At 41.0% G+C, this 21,401-nt stretch overlaps 1 protein-coding gene across 2 annotated transcripts in view; it reads left to right on the top strand.

Annotated features, from left to right (window-relative positions):
- PEX7 (peroxisomal biogenesis factor 7) overlaps nt 1-21,401 on the top strand; it is a 280,910-nt gene that overhangs the window by 149,097 nt on the left and 110,412 nt on the right. Inside the window, exon 7 of one of the 2 annotated variants that reach the window (XM_077289286.1) lies at nt 7,082-7,195. The exons of the other annotated variant lie outside the window; for it this stretch is intronic. Within the exon in view, the coding sequence (XP_077145401.1) occupies nt 7,082-7,195 (114 nt within the window). The remainder of the gene's footprint in view (nt 1-7,081; nt 7,196-21,401) is intronic. 2 annotated transcript variants of the gene reach the window in all.

Here is a 21,401-nt window from a genome sequence, read left to right as displayed (position 1 = left end):
GTTCCTTCTGCTGAGCCTCCTGCTCCGGTGTTGGTTGAGGGCGAGTTGGAGTACGTGGTGGAGAAGATCTTAGATTCTCGTCTCTCCAGGCGGAGGCTTCAGTATCTGGTCAAGTGGAAGGGATATGGTCAGGAGGATAATTCCTGGGTGGTCGCCTCTGATGTGCATGCGGCCGATTTAGTTCGTGCCTTTCACGCCGCTCATCCTGATCGCCCTGGTGGTCTTGGTGAGGGTTCGGTGACCCCTCACTAAGGGGGGGGTACTGTTGTGAATTTACCTTTTGGCTCCCTCTAGTGGCTACTAGTGTTTTTACTCTGGGTATGTCATTCATCCCTTGTATGCTCACCTGGGTCGTTAGGTCAGGGGTGTTGCTATATAAGCTCCCTGGACCTTCAGTTCAATGCCTGGCAACGTTGATATCAGAGCTAATCTGTAGTGCTCTTGTCTTCTGATCCTGGTTCCTGCTTGATTAAGCTAAGTCTGCTTTCTTGCTTTTTGCTATTTGTTTTTGTTTGCATTTTTGTCCAGCTTGCATATTATCTGTTTCCTGACCTTGCTGGAAGCTCTAGGGTGGCTGGTGTTCTCCCCCCGGGCCGTTAGACGGTTCGGGGGTTCTTGAATCTCCAGCGTGGATTTTGATAGGGTTTTTGTTGACCATATAAGTTATCTTACTACATTCTGCTATTAGTAGAATACACAGATGCACCAATAAAAATTAAACCAATAATAATAGAAGTTAAAATTCAATAAAATATATATTGTGTATCGGTGCTCTGTGAAAAGTAGTGACTAAACACTCGAGTATGAAACGACCACCACAGTCAAGACATGGAATGCCAGAATGGAGTTGACCCGCACAGGAGATAGATATAAAATAGCCTTTATTACAGTGAGTGGCAAAACAAGGGTTATATGTACATAAAATTTGCAATAAAATATACAATAAAAACAAGTACGCGATTTACTTTCAGGACAATAGAAAAAAATATATATATTTTAACAAAAAAATATAATATATGGTGCCCTCCAATCTTGGTTAATACAGATAGAAACCTACTTAAAAATATAAAATTATAAATAAACGGTGACCACCTAAAATTTCAACTCAATAAAAACGCATTAAAGTGCATAAGTGAAAAAATGTATGAATACCATATGGTGGTAGTATGTGGGACTCCAAAATATAAAGGCACACCATTCAATGCGTGCAGAACCACTCATGAAAGCAGCATGTAGCTGCAAAGTGAACACACCGAAAAAAAGTGCTGAGTGCAAAGGAATAATTGGGGTATTCTATCTGTAAATTACCTGTGAGGAGGGACGCCAGGTCCTGACACCGCGCACCCCGACGCGCGTTTCGGAAAACACTTTCCTTCGTCAGGAAGGAAAGTGTTTTCCGAAACGCGCGTCGGGGTGCGCGGTGTCAGGACCTGGCGTCCCTCCTCACAGGTAATTTACAGATAGAATACCCCAATTATTCCTTTGCACTCAGCACTTTTTTTCGGTGTGTTCACTTTGCAGCTACATGCTGCTTTCATGAGTGGTTCTGCACGCATTGAATGGTGTGCCTTTATATTTTGGAGTCCCACATACTACCACCATATGGTATTCATACATTTTTTCACTTATGCACTTTAATGCGTTTTTATTGAGTTGAAATTTTAGGTGGTCACCGTTTATTTATAATTTTATATTTTTAAGTAGGTTTCTATCTGTATTAACCAAGATTGGAGGGCACCATATATTATATTTTTTTGTTAAAATATATATATTTTTTTCTATTGTCCTGAAAGTAAATCGCGTACTTGTTTTTATTGTATATTTTATTGCAAATTTTATGTACATATAACCCTTGTTTTGCCACTCACTGTAATAAAGGCTATTTTATATCTATCTCCTGTGCGGGTCAACTCCATTCTGGCATTCCATGTCTTGACTGTGGTGGTCGTTTCATTCTGCTATTAGTAAAGTGGGCCTCTCTTTGCTAAAATCTAGTTCATCTCTGTGTTTGTCATTTCCTCTTACCTCACCGTTATTATTTGTGGGGGGCTACTATCCTACTTTTGGGGTCTATTCTCTGGAGGCAAGAGAGGTCTTTGTTTTCCTCTTCTAGGGGTAGTTAGTCCTCCGGCTGGCGCGAGACATCTAGCGACCAACGTAGGCATGTTCCCCGGCTACTGCTAGTGTTGGCGTTAGGAGTAGATATATGGTCAACCCAGTTACCACTGCCCTATGAGCTGGATTTTTGTACGTCGCAGACTTACTTGTTTCTCTGAGACCCTCGCCATTGGGGTCATAACAGATTCCCTAAAAAAGAGGGTGGTTGGATTAGACTGGACATAAAAGGGGTGTTGACAGTATCTTGTTGTTTGTATTTAGCAGTGTCAGTGTCACCATTTCTGGGTTGGTGGGTAACGCTGGTGTCATAATCTGACCCATGTTTGTAATGTTTGTTGCCTGAGGGACCATCATATTCCCAAATAGGGATGGTATAGTTTGTTGGGTGGGATCTGTTCTCAGAGCTATTCCATATGAACATAAAGAGGAGACTATTGTATGTATTGACATTAGTGTATTTCTTTTGGGGCATGGGGAGGCTTTAGGATTATTTTAACTAGCATAAGTCAATTGTGTATTGATTTACTATAAGAAAGTGACGTAGCGGCAGCAACTTATGCTTATTGTAATAGGAGGACATAATGCATTTATGGAACAGAAAATATCGACAACTATAATGTTGAGATTAGTTTAAGAGATGGGGATACCCTAGATGTCCATATATACACTGCCTCATGCAATTTTAACCTTTTTTACTTTAAAATAGTTAATTAAGTCATATTTTAACGGTCTTTAGTTAGGGATAAGTTGCCTTTTTGCCAAATTGTAATTAAAAATTGCACGGCACACGCATGGTCACAGTTTTTCTCACACCCATGGACTTGCATCGGCCAACTGCATAGTATAAAAAACCTGACCAGCACCTCCATATTGTGTGAACAGGTGCATGCTGCAATGACTACATAACATGCAAAAAAGAGGGGGACTTAGCAGCTCTCTGTAGGGACCAATATATATATACACACGAGATTGCATTGGCAAGTCTTCTCCGATATACGCAGATACAGCATGCTGTGATTTTTTTTTTCCGTCTGTTCTGAGCTGAGAAAAAAAATCTCAGATGAGCACTGAATCACTGAATAACATTAGTCAGAGTGCAATCTGATTTTTTTTATCTAACCCGTGGGCTTGATGTCACCAGACAATGCAAAGGTGACATCAACCCCACTAATATGCTACAGGGCAAATGGGAAGAGCCGAACAAAGCGCCAGAATTGGCGCTATTAATAGATGTACCTTTTCTGGGCGGCTGCAGATTGCTGTTTTTAGGCTGGGGGGGGGGGGCAATTTCAATGAGCTATCTGCTTTAGCAAGGCTGGTTGTTAAACATGGGGGGACCCCACGTCGTTTTTAAAAATTATTTATTTAACCCCTTAACGACCGCCTTTTAACGTATGCCTTTTAACGGCGGCAGTTAAGGGTACTTAAACCACAGCTGTGGTTTAACGGCGGCAGTTAAGGGTACTTAAACCACAGCTGTGGAAAAAGTGAATAGCGCCCCCCAGAGTCGGATTTTCTCTGGGGTCTCGGTTAGCGGGGGTAGCCGAGACCCCAGTCAACATGATTTGGGGTTTTTTTACCGACCACCAGGTTGCGATCGCCGTTAATTAACCGTTTACCGGCGGTTGCAAAAAAAACAAAACGCGATTTCCCATTTAATTTCTCTGTCCTCCGATGTGATCGCACATCAGAGGACAGAGAAATGGGGTCCCCGTTCGCCCCCCGATAGTCACCTGTCTCCCACAGTGCTCTTTGTGGCTCCCGATGGGTGGCACCATCTTGTTCCGGCTCAAAAATGGCGGGCGCATGTACAGTGCACCCGCCGGCCAGCACCCGGAAGATCTTTGGGGTCTCGGCTGCCGGGGGTAGCCGAGACCCCAAAGAACATGATCGGGGTCGGTTTTTACCGACCCCTGTTTTGCGATCGCCGGTAATTAACTGTTTACCGGCGACCGCAAAAAAAAAAAAGCGATGTGTAAATCTCTGTCCTCTGATGTGATCGCACATCAGAGGACAGAGAAATAGAGGTATTCGGGGACCCTGTTATACTTACCGGTGTCCCTGGGTCCTCCTGTGTCTCCTCCTGGCCGCCAGTTTCTTCCTCCGGTAAGAAAATGGCGGGCGCATGTGCAGTGCGCCCGCCATGATCTGCCGGCCGGCAGCTAGAGGAGTTGGGGCTAAAATTAGGGTTAGGGTTAGGGTTAGGGTTGGGGCTAAATTTAGGGTTAGGGTTGGGGCTAAATTTAGGGATAGGGTTGGGGCTAAATTTAGGGTTAGGGTTGGGGCTAAAGTTAGGGCTAGGGTTAGGGTTGGGGCAAAAGTTAGGGCTAGGGTTAGGGTTGGGGTTGGGGCTAAATTTAGGGTTAGGGTTGGGGCTAAAGTTAGGGTTAGGGTTGGGGCTAATGTTAGCGTTGGGGCTAAAGTTAGGGCTAGGGTTGGGGCTAAAGTTAGGACTAGGGTTGCGGCTAAACTTAGGGTTAGAGTTGGGATTAGGTTTTGGATTAGGGTTGGCATTGGGGTTACGTTGGGATTAGGGTTAGGTTTGGGATTAGGGTTAAGGTCAGGGTTGGGATTAGGGTTAGGGGTGTATTGGGATTAGGGTTAGGTTTGAGGTTAGGGTTGAGATTAGGATTAGGAGTGTGTTGGATTTAGGGTTCTGATTAGGGTTATGGTTGTTTTGGGGTTATGGTTGTGATTAGGATTATGAATCGGGTTGGGATTAGGGTTAGGGGTGTGTTGGCGTTAGGGTTGGAGTTAGAATTGGGGGGTTTCCACTGTTTAGGTACATCAGGGGGTTTCTAAACGCCACAGCCAATTTTGTGCTCAACAGTCAAATGGTGCTCCCTCCCTTCTGAGCTCTGCCGTGCACCCAAACAGTGGTTTACCCCCACATATGGGGCATCAGCGTACTCGGGATAAATTGGACAACAACTTTTGGGGTCCAATTTCTCCTGTTACCCTTGTGAAAGTAAAAATTTGGGGGTGAAAAGATCATTTTTGTAGAAAAAATATGATTTTTTTAATTTTCATGGCTCTACATTATAAACTTTTGTGAAGCAGTTGGGGGTTCATAGTGCTCACCACACATCTAGATAAGCTCTTTCGGGGGTCTAGTTTCCAAAATGGGGTCACTTGTGGGGGGTTTCAATGTTTAGGTACATCAGGAGCTCTGCAAATGCAACATGATACCCGCAGACCATCCCATCAAAGTCTGCATTCCAAGCGGCGCTCCTTCCCTTCCGAGCCCTGATGGGTGCCCAAACAGTGCCCCCCCAACATATGGGGTATCAGCGTACTCAGGACAAACTGGTCAACAGATTTTGGGGTTCAATGTCTCCTGTTACCCTTGAGAAAATAAAAAATTGCAGGCTAAAAAAAATCATTTTTGAGGGAAAAAAAAGGATTTTTTATTTTCACGGCTCTATGTTATAAATTTCTGTGAAGCACTTGGGGGTTTAAAGTGTTCACCACACATCTAGATAAGTTCCTTAAGGGGTCTAGTTTCCAAAATGGCGTCACTTGTGGGGAGTTTCTACTGTTTATTCACATCAGGGGCTCTCCAAACGCGACATGGTGTCCGATCTCAATTCCAGCCAATTCTACATTGAAAAAGTAAAACGGCGCTCCTTCTCTTCCAAGCTCTGCGGTGCTCCGAAACAGTGGTTTACCCCCACATATGGGGTATCGATGTACTCAGGAGAAATTGCACAACAACTTTTGTGGTCTAATTTCTCCTGTTACCCTTGTCAAAATAAAAATTTGGGGGCAAAAAGATCATTTTTGTAGAAAAAATGCGATTTTTTTATTTTCACGGCTCTACGTTATAAACTTCCGTGAAGCACCTGGGGGTTTAAAGTGCTCACCACACATGTAGATAAGTTCCTTAAGGGGTCTAGTTTCCAAAATGGTGTCACTTGTGGAGCGTTTCCACTGTTTAGGCACATCAGGGGCTCTCTAAACATGACATGGCATCCGATCTCCATTCCAGCCAATTCTGCATTGAAAAAGTCAAACGGCGCTCCTTCTCTTCCAAGCTCTGCGGTGCGCCCAAACAGTGGTTTACCCCCACATATGGGGTATCGGCGTATTCAGGAGAAATTGCACAACAAAATGTATGGTTAAATTTCTGTTTTTACACTTGTGAAAATAAAAAAATATGGTTCTGAATTAAAATGTTTGCAAAAAAGTTAAATGTTCATTTTTTCCTTCCACATTGTTTCAGTTCCTGTGAAGCACGTAAAGGGTTAATAAACTGCTTGAATGTGGTTTTGAGCACCTTGAGGGGTGCACTTTTTAGAATGGTGTCACACTTGGTTATTTTCTATCATATAGACCCCTCAAAATGACTTCAAATGTGATGTGGTCCCTAAAAAAAAAATGGTGTAAAAATGAGAAATTGCTGGTCAACTTTTAACCCTTATAACTCCCTAACAAAAAAAAATGTTGTTTCCAAAATTGTGCTGATGTAAAGTACACATGTGGGAAATGTTTTTTATTAACTATTTTGTGTGACATATCTCTCTGATTTAAGGGCATAAAAATACAAAGTTTGAAAATTGCAAAATTTTAAACATTTTCGCCATATTTCCATTTTTTTTCATAAATAATCGCAAGTAATATCGAAGAAATGTTACCACTAATATGAAGTACAATATGTCACGAAAAAACATTCTCAGAATCAGCGGGATCCGGTAAAGCGTTCCAGAGTTATAACCTCATAAAGTGACAGTGGTCAGAATTGTAAAAATTGGCTCGGTCATTAAGTACCAAATTGGCTCTGTCACTAAGGGGTTAAAAGTGGAAAAAGTTCAGAAAATATTCTTCTTGATATGTTTTTTTTTTTACATGAAAATACTGTCATTTCAACAGGGTATTTTCAAATATATATATATATGTATATATATAACTTAATTCTTATAGGCATGCTAATCATCTAATCATCTCATTATTTTCTCTTATGTAGAATCTGCTTGTAACAGGTGCTGTTGATTGCAGTTTAAAAGGCTGGGATTTAAGGGCAATCCGTCAACCTGTCTTTGAACTCCATGGTCATACCTATGCTGTCAGACGTGTGAAAGTAAGTATTATAATGCTGTAATACATTTATTGAGTTGTGCATTTTACGACCTTTCTATTCTGTGATGTGAATGTATGTATGTTGAAGATTTAAGCTATGTTCACATCACGTTTTATACATGTATCAGGGGCTCCATTGGGGCTTACACCTGAAGCCCTGAATAATGGGATTCTGGTGTATTAGCTCTCGGGGCCTTTGGCTTTCATGAGGCATACAGAGTCACTTTCTGCCCTTTAGGACATCATTTTTGGCAGTATCAGCCTATTTGAGGCAGTCAACAAAATGCATGCTACCAAGTTTTGATGCCAGCCTCAAATAGGCGGATACTGCTGAAAATATTGCCCAACAGTGCACACAGTGACTCCATCAGCTTCATAGCAAATGGAAATGAATGGCCCAGATATGCCTGAATCCTGTTTTTTATGACTTCAGACATAAGTCCAGATAGAGCTACTGACGTGTGGATAAAATGTGATGTGAACATAATTTAATCAAGAGGATGTGATCCATATGTACAATGTGCCAATAAATTAGCATAATAATCCAGTCTGTGTCACTAGATTCTCTTAAATAAAGAATATAATTTACAAGTTGCCGAATGGCAAATAGTCCCTAACTAAAGATTCTAAGATAAAATGTAACTTTTATTAAAGTATAACAATAATAATGAGATTGTGCTCGTTTAAAAATACAGAGTCCATATTAGATAGTAATGTCCCAACTTACTGTAATAGCCATTAGGTGTGAATATAATTCCTCCTCTAACAATGAAATTGCTGCTCCAATTTCAAATGTCTGATGGCTATTATTCAGGGGTAAGTATTATTCAATTCTTCCCCTTCATTTTCCTTTTTAGTTTTTTTTATAAGCAATCTCACATGGGGGTGGGTATTATGCAATTCCTCCCCTTGCGATATTCTTAGTGATTAATTTCTCTGGCTGATTAGGCATGGGGGGGGGGGGAGGGGGGATAAATATTATTCTATATCTCCCTGCTGTTTAATATTTTTGAGCAGTTAGTCCATATTGGTGACATATGCCATAGAGTGGTCCTCGGCCACTAAGGCTAAACAGCGCTGACATTAACAATTTAATGTCCATTTACTCTTGATAGGCCTCATGTGGAGAAATATTGAATAATATCGGCAACTTGTGAATTATATTGTTAAACACTACACTGATTGTATTTTGAACAGTTTTGGATAACTCCTAAATAAAGAGACTTAAAGTGGCCAGAATAAGCACATGAAAAGAATGATTCTATATAAAAAATCAATTGCAATTTTTATTAATATATAAAAAGGTATCAGAAATAAAAATACATATAAAACAAATGCCTCCAATGTGAGGGACGCTAATGGCTAGGGATCCCATTAAACATACATTGTAAGAAAAGAATCAATATCTAATTTCTAGATGTATATAGATGAGGCAGTATGTGGTATGTAAGTCTTATTGCTTGGGCTTTCGTCCTGCATTATACATATTAGAATTTGAAGTTTGACTTATACATACATGCCTTAATGTTGGGAATTGCTGGCTGTCGGCATCTATTATTAATTACGAAGTCCCATTGTGAGATGACTTCTTTTGGGAAAATCCATATATTTTGTATATGATGCTGACTGCTATACATCCCCTATCAAACCACAGGCACTTTATTTACTACTGCATATTGTTTGCGATATTCCAAATTGGCAATATAGTGTAGGAAATACCACATATTGCCTCATCTACATACATCTAGAAATGAGATATTGATTCTTTTCTGCAACTCGCAATGTATATTTTCTTACACTGTATGTTTAATGGGATCCCTAGCCATTGACACAGATCCCTAGCCAGGGACACAGACTAGATTATTGTGATGTGAACATAGCCTTAGGTTAAATTTAACAAATGAAAACCAGGCATATTCAAAATAAAGTGTATTCCATTATATTATGGGTAGCAGTAACTCGTGTGTGTATACAGCAGAGAATACCTTAAAGCATAACTTTTAATCAAACCAAATAAAACCCCCAATTGAGTATTAGATTAATTAGGTAAAACCAGATCAAACCCCCAAATCAGGTATCAGATTAATTAGATGAAAACTAAATCAAACCCCCTATTGGGTAACGGATAAGTAAAAACAGACAAATACAAATACATAAATAACATGTAGTTTCAAATGTAGGCAAACATGACATATAAAGCGGCCATGATGTAACCAGTGCAAGATAAAAAATTGGAAGGATCTCACCCTTGTTTTGAGAGACCTGTTGATGGAGGCACTGTATAGAAGGAATGAGAGAAGGGTGAACGTATTACCCTTTTTCTCCCCTGATCTGTTCCACTCATACCCTACCAAGGGCAGTACCCAAGTAATGCCTAATAATATCAATCCCCCCCCATACAACCTATACCTATACATTTCAGCCATCTATTAGTGGCCTCTTCTGGGGAATATCGAAAGTGTTGGGGTAAGTATAAGATGGGTCACAAAGCATATATGAGACCATGCAGTGCCACTAGGCCTGATGTAGGGCATCTAAGGCTGGCCCTCAGTTATGCCAGATGACCACTATTTTGTGTATGACAGGGTCTCTAATGTCTATTCAACTTTTAAAGGGTCAGCATATGACGTCAGCACCTTCAGCTGACCCCACCAATAGGAGATATAAGTAAAAAACCTGTTATACACTGCTCAAAAAAATAAAGGGAACACTAAAATACCACATCTTGATATCACTGAATGAAATATTTCAGTTACAAATCTTTATTCATTACATAGTGGAATGTGTTGAGAACAATAAAACATAAAAATGATCAATGTAAATCAAAATGAATATCCCATGGAGGTCTGGATTTGGAATGATACTCAAAATCAAAGTGGAAAATTAAATTACAGGCTGATCCAACTTCAGTGGGAATGCCTCAAGACCAGGAAATGATGTTCAGTTGTGTGTGTTGCCTTCTTGTGCTTGAATGACCGCCCTACAATGCCTGGGTATGCTAATGAGCCGGCGGATGGTCTCCTGAGGTTTCTCCTTCCAGACCTGGACTAAAGCATCCGCCAACTTCTGGACATTCTGTGGTGCAACGTGACGTTGGTGGATGGTGCGAGACATGATGTCCCAGATGTGTTCAATCGGATTCAGGGATGGGGAACAGGCGGGCCAGTCCATATCTTCAATGCCTTCATCTTGCAGGAGCTGCTGACACACTCCAGCCACATGAGGTCTGGCATTGTCCTGCATTAGGAGGACCTAGAACCAACCGCACCAGCATATGGCCTGCGGGAGGTCATTATGCAGGGCTCTGACAGTGCTTCTCCTGCTCCTCCTTGCACAAAGGCTGAGGTAGCAGTCCTGTACTGGCCTGTCTCCTGGTAGTGTCTCCAGCATCTGGACACTACGCTGACAGACACAGCAATCCTTCTTGCCACAGCTCTCATTGATGTGCCATCCTGGATGAGCTGCACTACCTGAGCCACTTGTGTGGGTTGTAGAGTCCGTCTCATGCTACCACGAGTGCGAAAGCACAACCAATATTCAAAAGTGACCAAAACAGAAAGCATTGGTACTGAGATATGGTCTGTGGTCCCCACCTGCAGAACCACTCCCTTATTGAGTGTGTGTTGATAATTGCCAATAATTTCCACCTGTTGTCTATTTCATTTGCACAACAGCATGTGAAATTGATTGTCAAACAGTGTTGCTTCCTAAGTGGACAGTTTGATTTCGCAGAAGTTTGGTTTACCTGGAGTTATATTCTGGTGTTTAAGTGTTCCCTTTATTTTTTTGAGCAGTATATATTCTGATTTCCGCTTGATAAAAAAATCTTATGTCCTGGCGCAGGTGTAACAACTCTGCTGGCATCACGGCATGGCCTCTCATCTCTCACACTATCTTACCCACTGCTCCAGGTCATGATGTGGTTTCTGTTTCTTGCCAGCTCCATATTCTGTGCCTATGCTCTCTGCATTCTTCCTGGCTGTGTGCATAGGGGGGCGGCGCCTGAACTCTGTGGTTCTTATAGGAATTAGGTGCACCTGTCTAATGTGTTCCTGACCAATTACCAAGAGGCCTCCAGTATTTAGTGCAGCTCCACATAGTGGACTGGGCCTGTGCAATGTGTAAAGTCAGTTAGTGTTTAGCTTCTGAGTTGCCAGGCCTTGCTCGGTGTTCCTCCATCTCTGGAGGCTCTACTCTTAGCCTTGCCTTAGCCTTGCCTTATTCTTGTTGGTTTGCCCTCCAGGAGGCTGTATATCCTGGTCTCTGTGTCTATGTCCTTGCTTTGCCTTGTTTAGGTTTGTCTGCCCTCCAGGAGGCAGAATATCCTGGTCCCTGTGTCTTTGTTCTTATACCTTGTCTTGTTCCATTACCTTGTCTGAACTTTATCCTACCTCTGTCTCCTTGTCTGTGGCTTCCTTCCCTGCTGTGTCTTTCCTTGCGTCCTTTCTGCTTGCTTATGCTCTGCACTTTTGCGGCTCTTGTGACTTTGCCTGTGCTCTGCTCTCCTCTCTCTTGCAGCTTTACCTATGCTCCGCTCTCCTGCGGTTCTGCTCCATTCTACTCTGCTCTGCTCCTGTTGCTGCAGTAAACTCTTGCTGCAGCTCTTCTCCACATTCCTTGTGGTTCCGCTCTGCTTAGCTTCTGCTGCTGCAGAGAACTCTTGCTGCAGCTCCTCTCCGCATTCCTTGTGGTTCCACTCTGCTTAGCTTTTGTTGCTGCGCTATCTCTTGCTGCTCTTCCGCTCCTATCTGCAGCCTTGCACTTCTCTTCCTGTCTGAACAGGTCCCAACCTGTTCCTTCATACTCCTTTCCTTCATACTTCATATCCATACCTGCATCCCCCGTGTGAACAGGCCCCAACCTGATTCTTCATACTCCTTTCCTTCCAGCTTGCATCCATACCTGCACCTCTTGTGTGAACAGGTCCAAACCTGTTCCTTCATACACCACACCAGCCAGCCCTGTGTCTCTCCCGTTCCTGCCAGCCCTGTGTCTCTGCCATTCCTGCCAGCCCTGTGTCTCTGCCGTTCCTGCCAGCCCTGTGTCTCTGCCGTTCCTGCCATCCCTGTGTCTCTGTTGTTCCTGCCAGCCGTGTCTCTGTTGTTCCTGCCAGCCCTGTGTCTCTGACGTTCCTGCCAGCCCTGTGTCTCTGACGTTCCTGCCAGCCCTGTGTCTCTGATGTTTCTGCCAGTCCTGTGTCTCTGCCGTTCCTGCCAGCCCTGTGTCTCTGCCGTTCCTGCCAGCCCTGTGCCTCTGCCGTTCCTGCCAGCCCTGTGTCTCTGCCTTTCCTGCCACCCCTGTGTCTCTGCCATTCCTGCCAGCCGTGTCTCTGCCAGCCCTGTGTCTCAGCCGTGCCAGCCTACTCGTCTGAGTTTCATCCGTGCTCATCTGCCAGTCCTGCCTGATGCCCGCACCAGTCCTAGTGTTCCTGTTCTCCAAGTGGGATCAGCAGCCACATCCAGACACCACCCTGGAGTAGCACCTGGCAGCTGCCTGTCGCACAAGCCTGACCTCACCATCAGAGGCTTCAGTGAAGACCAAGGCAGCTGTCGTAGTCACGCCCCTTCCAGGGTAGTCTGGTTTGTGGCAGGACAGGGTGTCAGGGCGTGTCAGGGCGTGAGCGTAACAGCAGGGAATATGGCAAGCTGCGTCTCCTGTGAAAAGCGCCGTTAATATATAACAGGTTATCCTATTAACTCTAACTTCCACACCGGACTACATTTTCCCGGTCTGTTTATCAGAACCACGGCACTGGTAACTTTCCCTGTGCTAGGACACGTGGTTCCTAAACAAGCAGCATACAGCTTTTGATGAAGGCATATACTCAGACCGAAACGTTTAATTGATCGCTGGCTGTATGCAAAATAAATTGAAACCTTTTTTTTCAACACGGTATGCTGTATGCAAAATAAATTGAAACCTTTTTTTTCAACACGGTACATTTTGAATGCCGAGTTTTTTTTACTTGTATTGATATTGGGATGGATACCCTACTTGGGCACCTATTCCAATGACTTTATGAGTGCAGTATACAATCCATTGAAGAATCCCACCAATTGGAGAAGCAGTGTCTATGATGACGTGATTTCCATCATTAAAAAATGCTTCGGTATTTGCAATGCGCATGCATAATGACTCGGCGTTAGAGCGCACCTGAGCGCCAAACTCACCCCGATGACGCATTCTGCATCATCACAGGCAACCGAGATACAACTATTACTAAATATGTCAATGGGATGCATGGAGGAGACACCTCCATTTTAAAATTTACAGGGATTGACCTGGTGAGTCCTCCCAGAAAAGAGGGCAACTTTGATAGAATGCTACTCCAGAGGGAGATTAAATGGATCTATAGTTTGAAAACGTAGACATCATTAGGTATTACTTGGGTAGTGCCCTTCTTAGGGCAGGAGTCTTTACATGAGGCATGTCAGGGAAGACTAGGGGTTATACATTCACCCTTCTCCCTTTGCTCTCATTGCTTCTATGCAGTGCCTCCGTCAACAGGTCTCTCAAGACAAGGGTGAGAGCCTTCCATTTTTTTTTATCTTGCACTGATTACGTCGTGGGCACTTTATATGTCATGTTTGCGTACATTGGAAACCACAGATGTTATACGTACACTGTGTGCTGAATTATTAGGCAAGTTGTATTTTCATCACATGATACTTTTTATACATGTTGTCCTACTCGAAGCTGTTCAGGCTTGAGAGCCAACTACCAGTTAAGTAAATCAGGTGATGTGCATCTCTGTAATGAGGAGGGGTGTTGTCTAATGACATCAAAACCCTATATAATGTGTGTTTAATTATTAGGCAACTTCCTTTCCTTTGGCAAAATGGTTCAGAAGAGAGATTTGACGGGGTCTGAAAAGTCCAAAATTGTGAGATATCTTGCAGAGGGATGCAGCAGTCTTGAAATTGCCAAACTTCTGAAGCCTGATCACCGAACAGTCAAGCGTTTCATGGCAAATAGCCAACAGGGTCGCAAGAAGCGTGTTGGGCAAAAACGGCGCAAAATAACTGCCCGTGAATTGAGGAAAATCAAGCGTGAAGCTGCCAAGATGCCATTTGCCACCAGTTTTGCCATATTTCAGAGCTGCAATGTTACTGGAGTAACAAAGAGCACAAGGTGTGCGATACTCAGGGACATGGCCAATGTAAGGAAGGCTGAAAAACGACCACCTTTGAACAAGAAACATAAGATAAAACGTCAAGACTGGGCCAAGAAATATCTTAAGACTGACTTTTCAAAGGTTTTATGGACTGAGGAAATGAGAGTGACTCTTGATGGGCCAGAGGCTGGATCAGTAAAGGACGGAGGGCTCCACTCCGAGTCAGATGCCAGCAAGGTGGAGGTGGGGTACTGGTATGGGCTGGTATCATCAAAGATGAACTTGTGGGACCTTTTCGGTTGAGGATGGAGTTAAGCTCAACTCCCAGACCTACTGCCAGTTTCTGGAAGACCACTTATTCAAGCAGTGGTACAGGAAGAAGTCGGTATCGTCCAAGAAAAACATGATTTTCATGTAGGACAATGCTCCATCACATGCCTCCAACTACTCCACAGCGTGGCTGGCCAGTAAAGGTCTCAAAGAAGAAAAAATAATGACATTGCCCCCTTGTTCACCTGATCTGAACCCCATAGAGAACCTGTGGTCCCTCAAATATGGGATCTACAGGGAGGGAAAACAGAACACCTCTCGGAACAGTGTCTGGGAGGCTGTGGTGGCTGCTGCACGCAATGTTGATCGTAAACAAATCAAGCAACTGACAGAATCTATGGATGGAAGGCTTTTGAGTGTCATCATAAAGAAAGGTGGCTATATTGGTCACTAGTTTTTTGGGGGTTTTGTTTTTGCATGTCAGAAATGTTTATTTCTAAATTTTGTGCAGTAATATTGGTTTACCTGGTGAAAATAAACAAGTGAGATGGGAATATATTTGGTTTTTATTAAGTTGCCTAATAATTCTGCACAGCAATAATTAGCTGCGCACACAGATATCCTCCTAAGATAGCCAAATCTAAAAAAAAAACACTCCAACTTCCAAAAATATTAAGCTTTGATATTTATGAGTCTTTTCGGTTCATTGAGAGAACATAGTTGTTGATCAATAATAAAATATAATCCTCTAAAATACAACTTGCCTAATAATACTGCACACAGTGTATTTTTCTGTTTTCTGATCTGATACCCGATTGGCAGTTTGATTTAGTTTTGATCTAATTAATCTGATACCCAATTGGGGGTTTGATCTGATATGACCAAACTAATCTAATATCCGATTGGGGGTTTTATTTGGTTTGATTAAAAGTTATGTTTTAAGGTATTCTCTGCTGTATACACATATAAATCGCCTATAGAAAATTGGGTGACTTATTACCTACTGTATGCCCTTGCTGGTATTGTAGCAGTAACTTGCCCTTAGTTTTACTATCCTTGCCTATAAATGCATAGACATTTATGTGTATGGTTTTTCTTGGAAAAAAAAAAACGGTTGTAAGACTAATTTAAGTAATCTAACTTTACATTTATTTTTATGAGTTCATTTTTTTCAGACTGTTTTCTTGTTATTTATTTAATACTAAAGAAAAAATGATGAAAATTGACAATGGACACATTCTAGTCTAGAGAACACTTCATAGGTAGACAAACAATTTGTTCACACACATATATATATTTTTTTCTTACAACGGTAATGGAAAGTGTTTTTCCCATGCATCCTCCAATCTGTCTCTGTTTCTTCAGCGACAACAATATATAATATTAAAACTGTGAGATGCTGACATAAACTTAATTTGAAATGTAGTGTAGTAGAATAAATGAGATGACAACATTTGTAATATTACTGGGGCATGAAACAAGGAAGTGTACATCGTCTTAATCCATAAACTATAATGTTCGTGATCATTCGCCGAAAATATGATATTTGAGTTATTCTTGATTTCATTTTCCAAATATTACAATGTTGCCACTACTCTATAAAAGTCTTTTTAACCAATCTATGGGCAGGAGTTAGGTCTCTAATTTGCAACATTCATGGACCTTAACTACTGTAAATGTTCACATTTTACGCCTTTGCTATGGATTACGCAGACTTAATCTGCAGAAAATCTGCTATGTAGCTAATTTGCCACCATTATTATATGATACAAAGACCTTATAGCTCAGGCAAAAGTCCTCATCTGTTGTTCCTTTAATAACTGTCCATTTACTTACATGACTCAGGGGTGATTTCAATGTTTTGTGCATAGAGCAAAGAAATTCCTTTCAGTAGATAATTAGGTAAATGGCAGGGTAAGATATACCTAATTAATGTTTCTTTTCCCAAGATCAAAGCAGTCTGCATACATTTTAACCGACCAACTACCTCCTGAATGCAGTATAGGAAATAATGTTGTTTATACTGTGCTTTACGGTATACTAAACTTTTTTTCTTCAAGATTTGCAATTATTGAAATTACTTTTTGAAAGACAAATGTTAAAAAAAATAATTATGTAAAGGTTTTCTTTTATGCATTGGTAACGTTTGGAAGTCCTGACATTTCAACCCTTTTACCCTCCATGCCTGTTTTCACCTTCATGACCAGGACAAATTTTCCGTAAAGCACAGTATAAAACTACATGATTTCCTATACTGTATTCTGAGAATGGTTTTTGTGACATATTGCACTTCATGATTGTGGAAAAATTTGTTTTATATAACTTGCATTTATTTGTTAAAAAAAATCGGAAAGTTGGCAAAAATTTTGAACATTTTGCAATTTTCAAACTTTTAATTTTCATGCCCTTAAACCAGAGTTACGTCACACAAAATAGTTAATCAATAACATTTCCCACATATCTACTTTACATCCGCACAATTTTTGAAACATAATTGTTTTTTTTTGTTAGGTTGTTAGAAGGGTCAAAATTTGACCATCGATTTCTAATTTTTCCAACAAAATTTACAAAACCATTTTTTAGGGACTACATCAAATTTGAAGTGACTTTGAGGGGCCTATACGACAGAAAATATCCACAAGTGACACTATTCTAAAATTGCATCCCTCAAGGTGCTCAAAAGCACATTCAATAAATTTATTAACCCTTTAGGTACTTCACAGGAATTAATGGAATGTGGAAGGAAAAAAAGTACAGTTAACTTTTTTCAATTTTTTTTTTAATTTAGACCCAATTTTTTTTATTTTTACAACTGTAATAGGAGAAAATGGACCCCAAAATTTCTTATGCAATTTCTCCTGAGCATGGCTATACCCCATGTGTGGGGGAAAGCTAATATTTGGATGCATGCCAGGGCGCAAAAGGAAATGAGCACAGGTTGACTTTTAGAACTTAAGTTTGGCTGGAATAGAGAAGGGACGCCATGTTGCGTTTGGAAATCACCCACAAGTGACCCAGTTGTGGAAACTAGACCTCCTTAAGGAATCTATATATATATATGTTGAGCACCTTGAACTTCCAGGTGCTTAACAGAAGTTTATAACTTTAAGCTGTAAAAATATAAAATCACATTTTTCCCACAAAAATGTTCTTTTAGCACCAATTTTTTTATTTTCATAAGGGTAACAGGAGAAATTGCACCATACAATTTGTCGTGCAATTTCTCCTGAGTAGGCTGATACCCGATATGTGGAAGAAAAGTACTATTTTGGCGCATGGCATGGCTCAGAATGGAATGTGTGACGTCTCAAGGAATTTATCTAGATGTGTGTTGAGCACCTTGAAACTAGAGGTTCTTCACAGAATTTTACAATGTTGATTTGTGAAAATAATTTTTTTTAAATGTACGGAAACCATAAAAATGTTTTTTTAGCTCCAATGTTTCTCATTTTCACAAGGACAGCAGGAGAAAATGCCCCCCCGAATTTGTTGTGTAATTTCTCCTGAGTACACCGATATCCCATATGTGTTCAAAAACTACTTTTGAGGCACCGTGCAAAGCTCAGAAGGGAAGAAGCACCATATTGGAGTTCAGATTTTGTTGGACTGGTTTGAGGTTGCCGTGTTACATTGGCAGAGCCCCTGAGGTGCCTGATACTCCCCATAAGTGACCTCATTTTACAAACTACAACCCCTAATTATTTAATCTAGGGGTGCAGTGATCATATTGACACCACAAGTGCCTCACAGAATTTTATGTCATTAAGCGCTGAAGAAAAAACAATTATGGTACAGTTTTACCACTAAAATATCTTAACCCCAAGTTTTTAATTTTTATATGGGCTAGTAGGAAAAAATGGATCTCAGTTTGTTGTACAATTTCTCCTGAGTGCGCAAGTTTCCTACATGTAATCGGGAAATACTTTTCAGGCACAGTGCAAAGCTGAGAAGGGAAGGAGCGCCATATTAGGCCGGCGTCACACTCAGCGTATGAAAATACTGTCCGTATTTTACGGCTGTAATACCCAGAAATGTTCCAAAAACAGTGATCCGTATGTCATCCATAGGCAGGGTGTGCGTCCATAGGCAGCGTATTTTGCGCATGGCATCCTCCGTATGTAATCCGCATGGCATCCGTACTGCGAGATTTTCTCGCAGGCTTGCAAAACCGACATTAATGGATTTATGGGCTCAAATGTTCGTTAAAACATATATACAGTGTATATATATGTATATATATATATATATATATATATATATATATGTCATTGAGACACACACACACATATATATATATATATATATATATATATATATATATATATATATATATATATATATATATATATATATATATATATATATATACAGGTCCTTCTCAAAAAATTAGCATATAGTGTTAAATTTCATTATTTACCATAATCTGATGATTACAATTAAACTTTCATATATTATAGATTCATTATCCACCAACTGAAATTTGTCAGGTCTTTTATTGTTTTAATACTGATGATTTTGGCATACAACTCCTGAAAACCCAAAAAACCTGTCTCAATAAATTAGCATATTTCACCCGTCCAATCAAATAAAAGTGTTTTTTAATAACAAACAAAAAAAACATCAAATAATAATGTTCAGTTATGCACTCAATACTTGGTCGGGAATCCTTTGGCAGAAATGACTGCTTCAATGCGGCGTGGCATGGAGGCAATCAGCCTGTGACACTGCTGAGATGTTATGGAGGCCCAGGATGCTTCAATAACAGCCTTAAGCTCATCCAGAGTGTTGGGTCTTGCGTCTCTCAACTTTCTCTTCACAATATCCCACAGATTCTCTATGGGGTTCAGGTCAGGAGAGTTGGCAGGCCAATTGAGCACAGTAATACCATGGTCAGTAAACCATTTACCAGTGGTTTTGGCACTGTGAGCAGGTGCCAGGTCGTGCTGAAAAATGAAATCTTCATCTCCATAAAGCATTTCAGCCGATGGAAGCATGAAGTGCTCCAAAATCTCCTGATAGCTAGCTGCATTGACCCTGCCCTTGATGAAACACAGTGGACCAACACCAGCAGCTGACATGGCACCCCACACCATCACTGACTGTGGGTACTTGACACTGGACTTCAGGCATTTTGGCATTTCCTTCTCCCCAGTCTTCCTCCAGACTCTGGCACCTTGATTTCCGAATGACATGCAAAATTTGCTTTCATCAGAAAAAAGTACTTGGGACCACTTAGCAACAGTCCAGTGCTGCTTCTCTGTAGCCCAGGTCAGGCGCTTCTGCCGCTGTTTATGGTTCAAAAGTGGCTTTACCTGGGGAATGCGGCACCTGTAGCCCATTTCCTGCACACGCCTGTGCACGGTGGCTCTGGATGTTTCCACACCAGACTCAGTCCACTGCTTCCTCAGGTTCCCCAAGGTCTGGAATCGGTCCTTCTCCACAATCTTCCTCAGGGTCCGGTCACCTCTTCTCGTTGTACAGCGTTTTCTGCCACATTGTTTCCTTCCAACAGACTTACCATTGAGGTGCCTTGATACAGCACTCTGGGAACAGCCTATTTGTTGAGAAATTTCTTTCTGGGTCTTACCCTCTTGCTTGAGGGTGTCAATGATGGCCTTCTTGACATCTGTCAGGTCGCTAGTCTTACCCATGATGGGGGTTTTGAGTAATGAACCAGGCAGGGAGTTTTTAAAAGCCTCAGGTATCTTTTGCATGTGTTTAGAGTTAATTAGTTGATTCAGAAGATTAGGGTAATAGGTCGTTTAGAGAACCTTTTCTTGATATGCTAATTTATTGAGACAGGTTTTTTGGGTTTTCAGGAGTTGTATGCCAAAATCATCAGTATTAAAACAATAAAAGACCTGACAAATTTCAGTTGGTGGATAATGAATCTATAATATATGAAAGTTTAATTGTAATCATTACATTATGGTAAATAATGAAATTTAACACTATATGCTAATTTTTTGAGAAGGACCTGTATATATATATATATATATATATATATATATATATATATATATATATATATATATATATATATATATACTGTATTTATATTTAATTCAGCGCTAGATTGCAGAAAAGCCGGTAATTCAATTGCCGGCTTTTCATTTCTCCTTCACAAACCCGACAGGATATGAGACATGGTTTACATACAGTAAACCATCTCATATCCCTTTTTTTTTTTGCATATTCCACACTACTAATGTTAGTAGTGTGTATGTGCAAAATTTGTGCGCTCTAGCTGGTAAAAATAAAGGGTTAAATCGCGGAAAAAATTGGTGTGAGCTCCCGCGCAATTTTCTCCACCAGAGTGGTAAAGCCAGTGACTGAGGGCAAATATTAATAGCCTAGAGAGGGTCCATGGTTATTGCCCCCCCCGGCTAAAAACATCTGCCCCCAGCCACCCCAGAAAAGGCACATCTGGAAGATGCGCCTATTCTGGCACTTGGCCTCTCTCTTCCCATTCCCGTGTAGCGGTGGGATATGGGGTAATGAAGGGTTAATGTCACCTTGCTATTGTAAGGTGACATTAAGCCAGATTAATAATGGAGAGGCGTCAATTATGACACCTATCCATTATTAATCCAATAGTACGAAATGGTGATAAAGCAGAGTTTTTTGCCTCACTTTTTATATTTATTAGTTTTTTTTTATTTTTGTTTTAACTTATTTTTACAAAATGTTTTTTTACAATTTTGCTTATTCCCTCTTTGGGACTTTCACTTTTTCTCTCTGATCACTTATAATGCATAGCAATGCATGGGCATTGCTATGCGTTATTAACTGTCAGTGCTGCACTGACAAATAAGCTTTATAC

This window comes from Ranitomeya variabilis, chromosome 2, assembly GCF_051348905.1.
Source record: "Ranitomeya variabilis isolate aRanVar5 chromosome 2, aRanVar5.hap1, whole genome shotgun sequence".
NCBI lineage: Eukaryota > Metazoa > Chordata > Amphibia > Anura > Dendrobatidae > Ranitomeya > Ranitomeya variabilis.
This window is presented reverse-complemented; position numbering and strand designations above follow the sequence as displayed.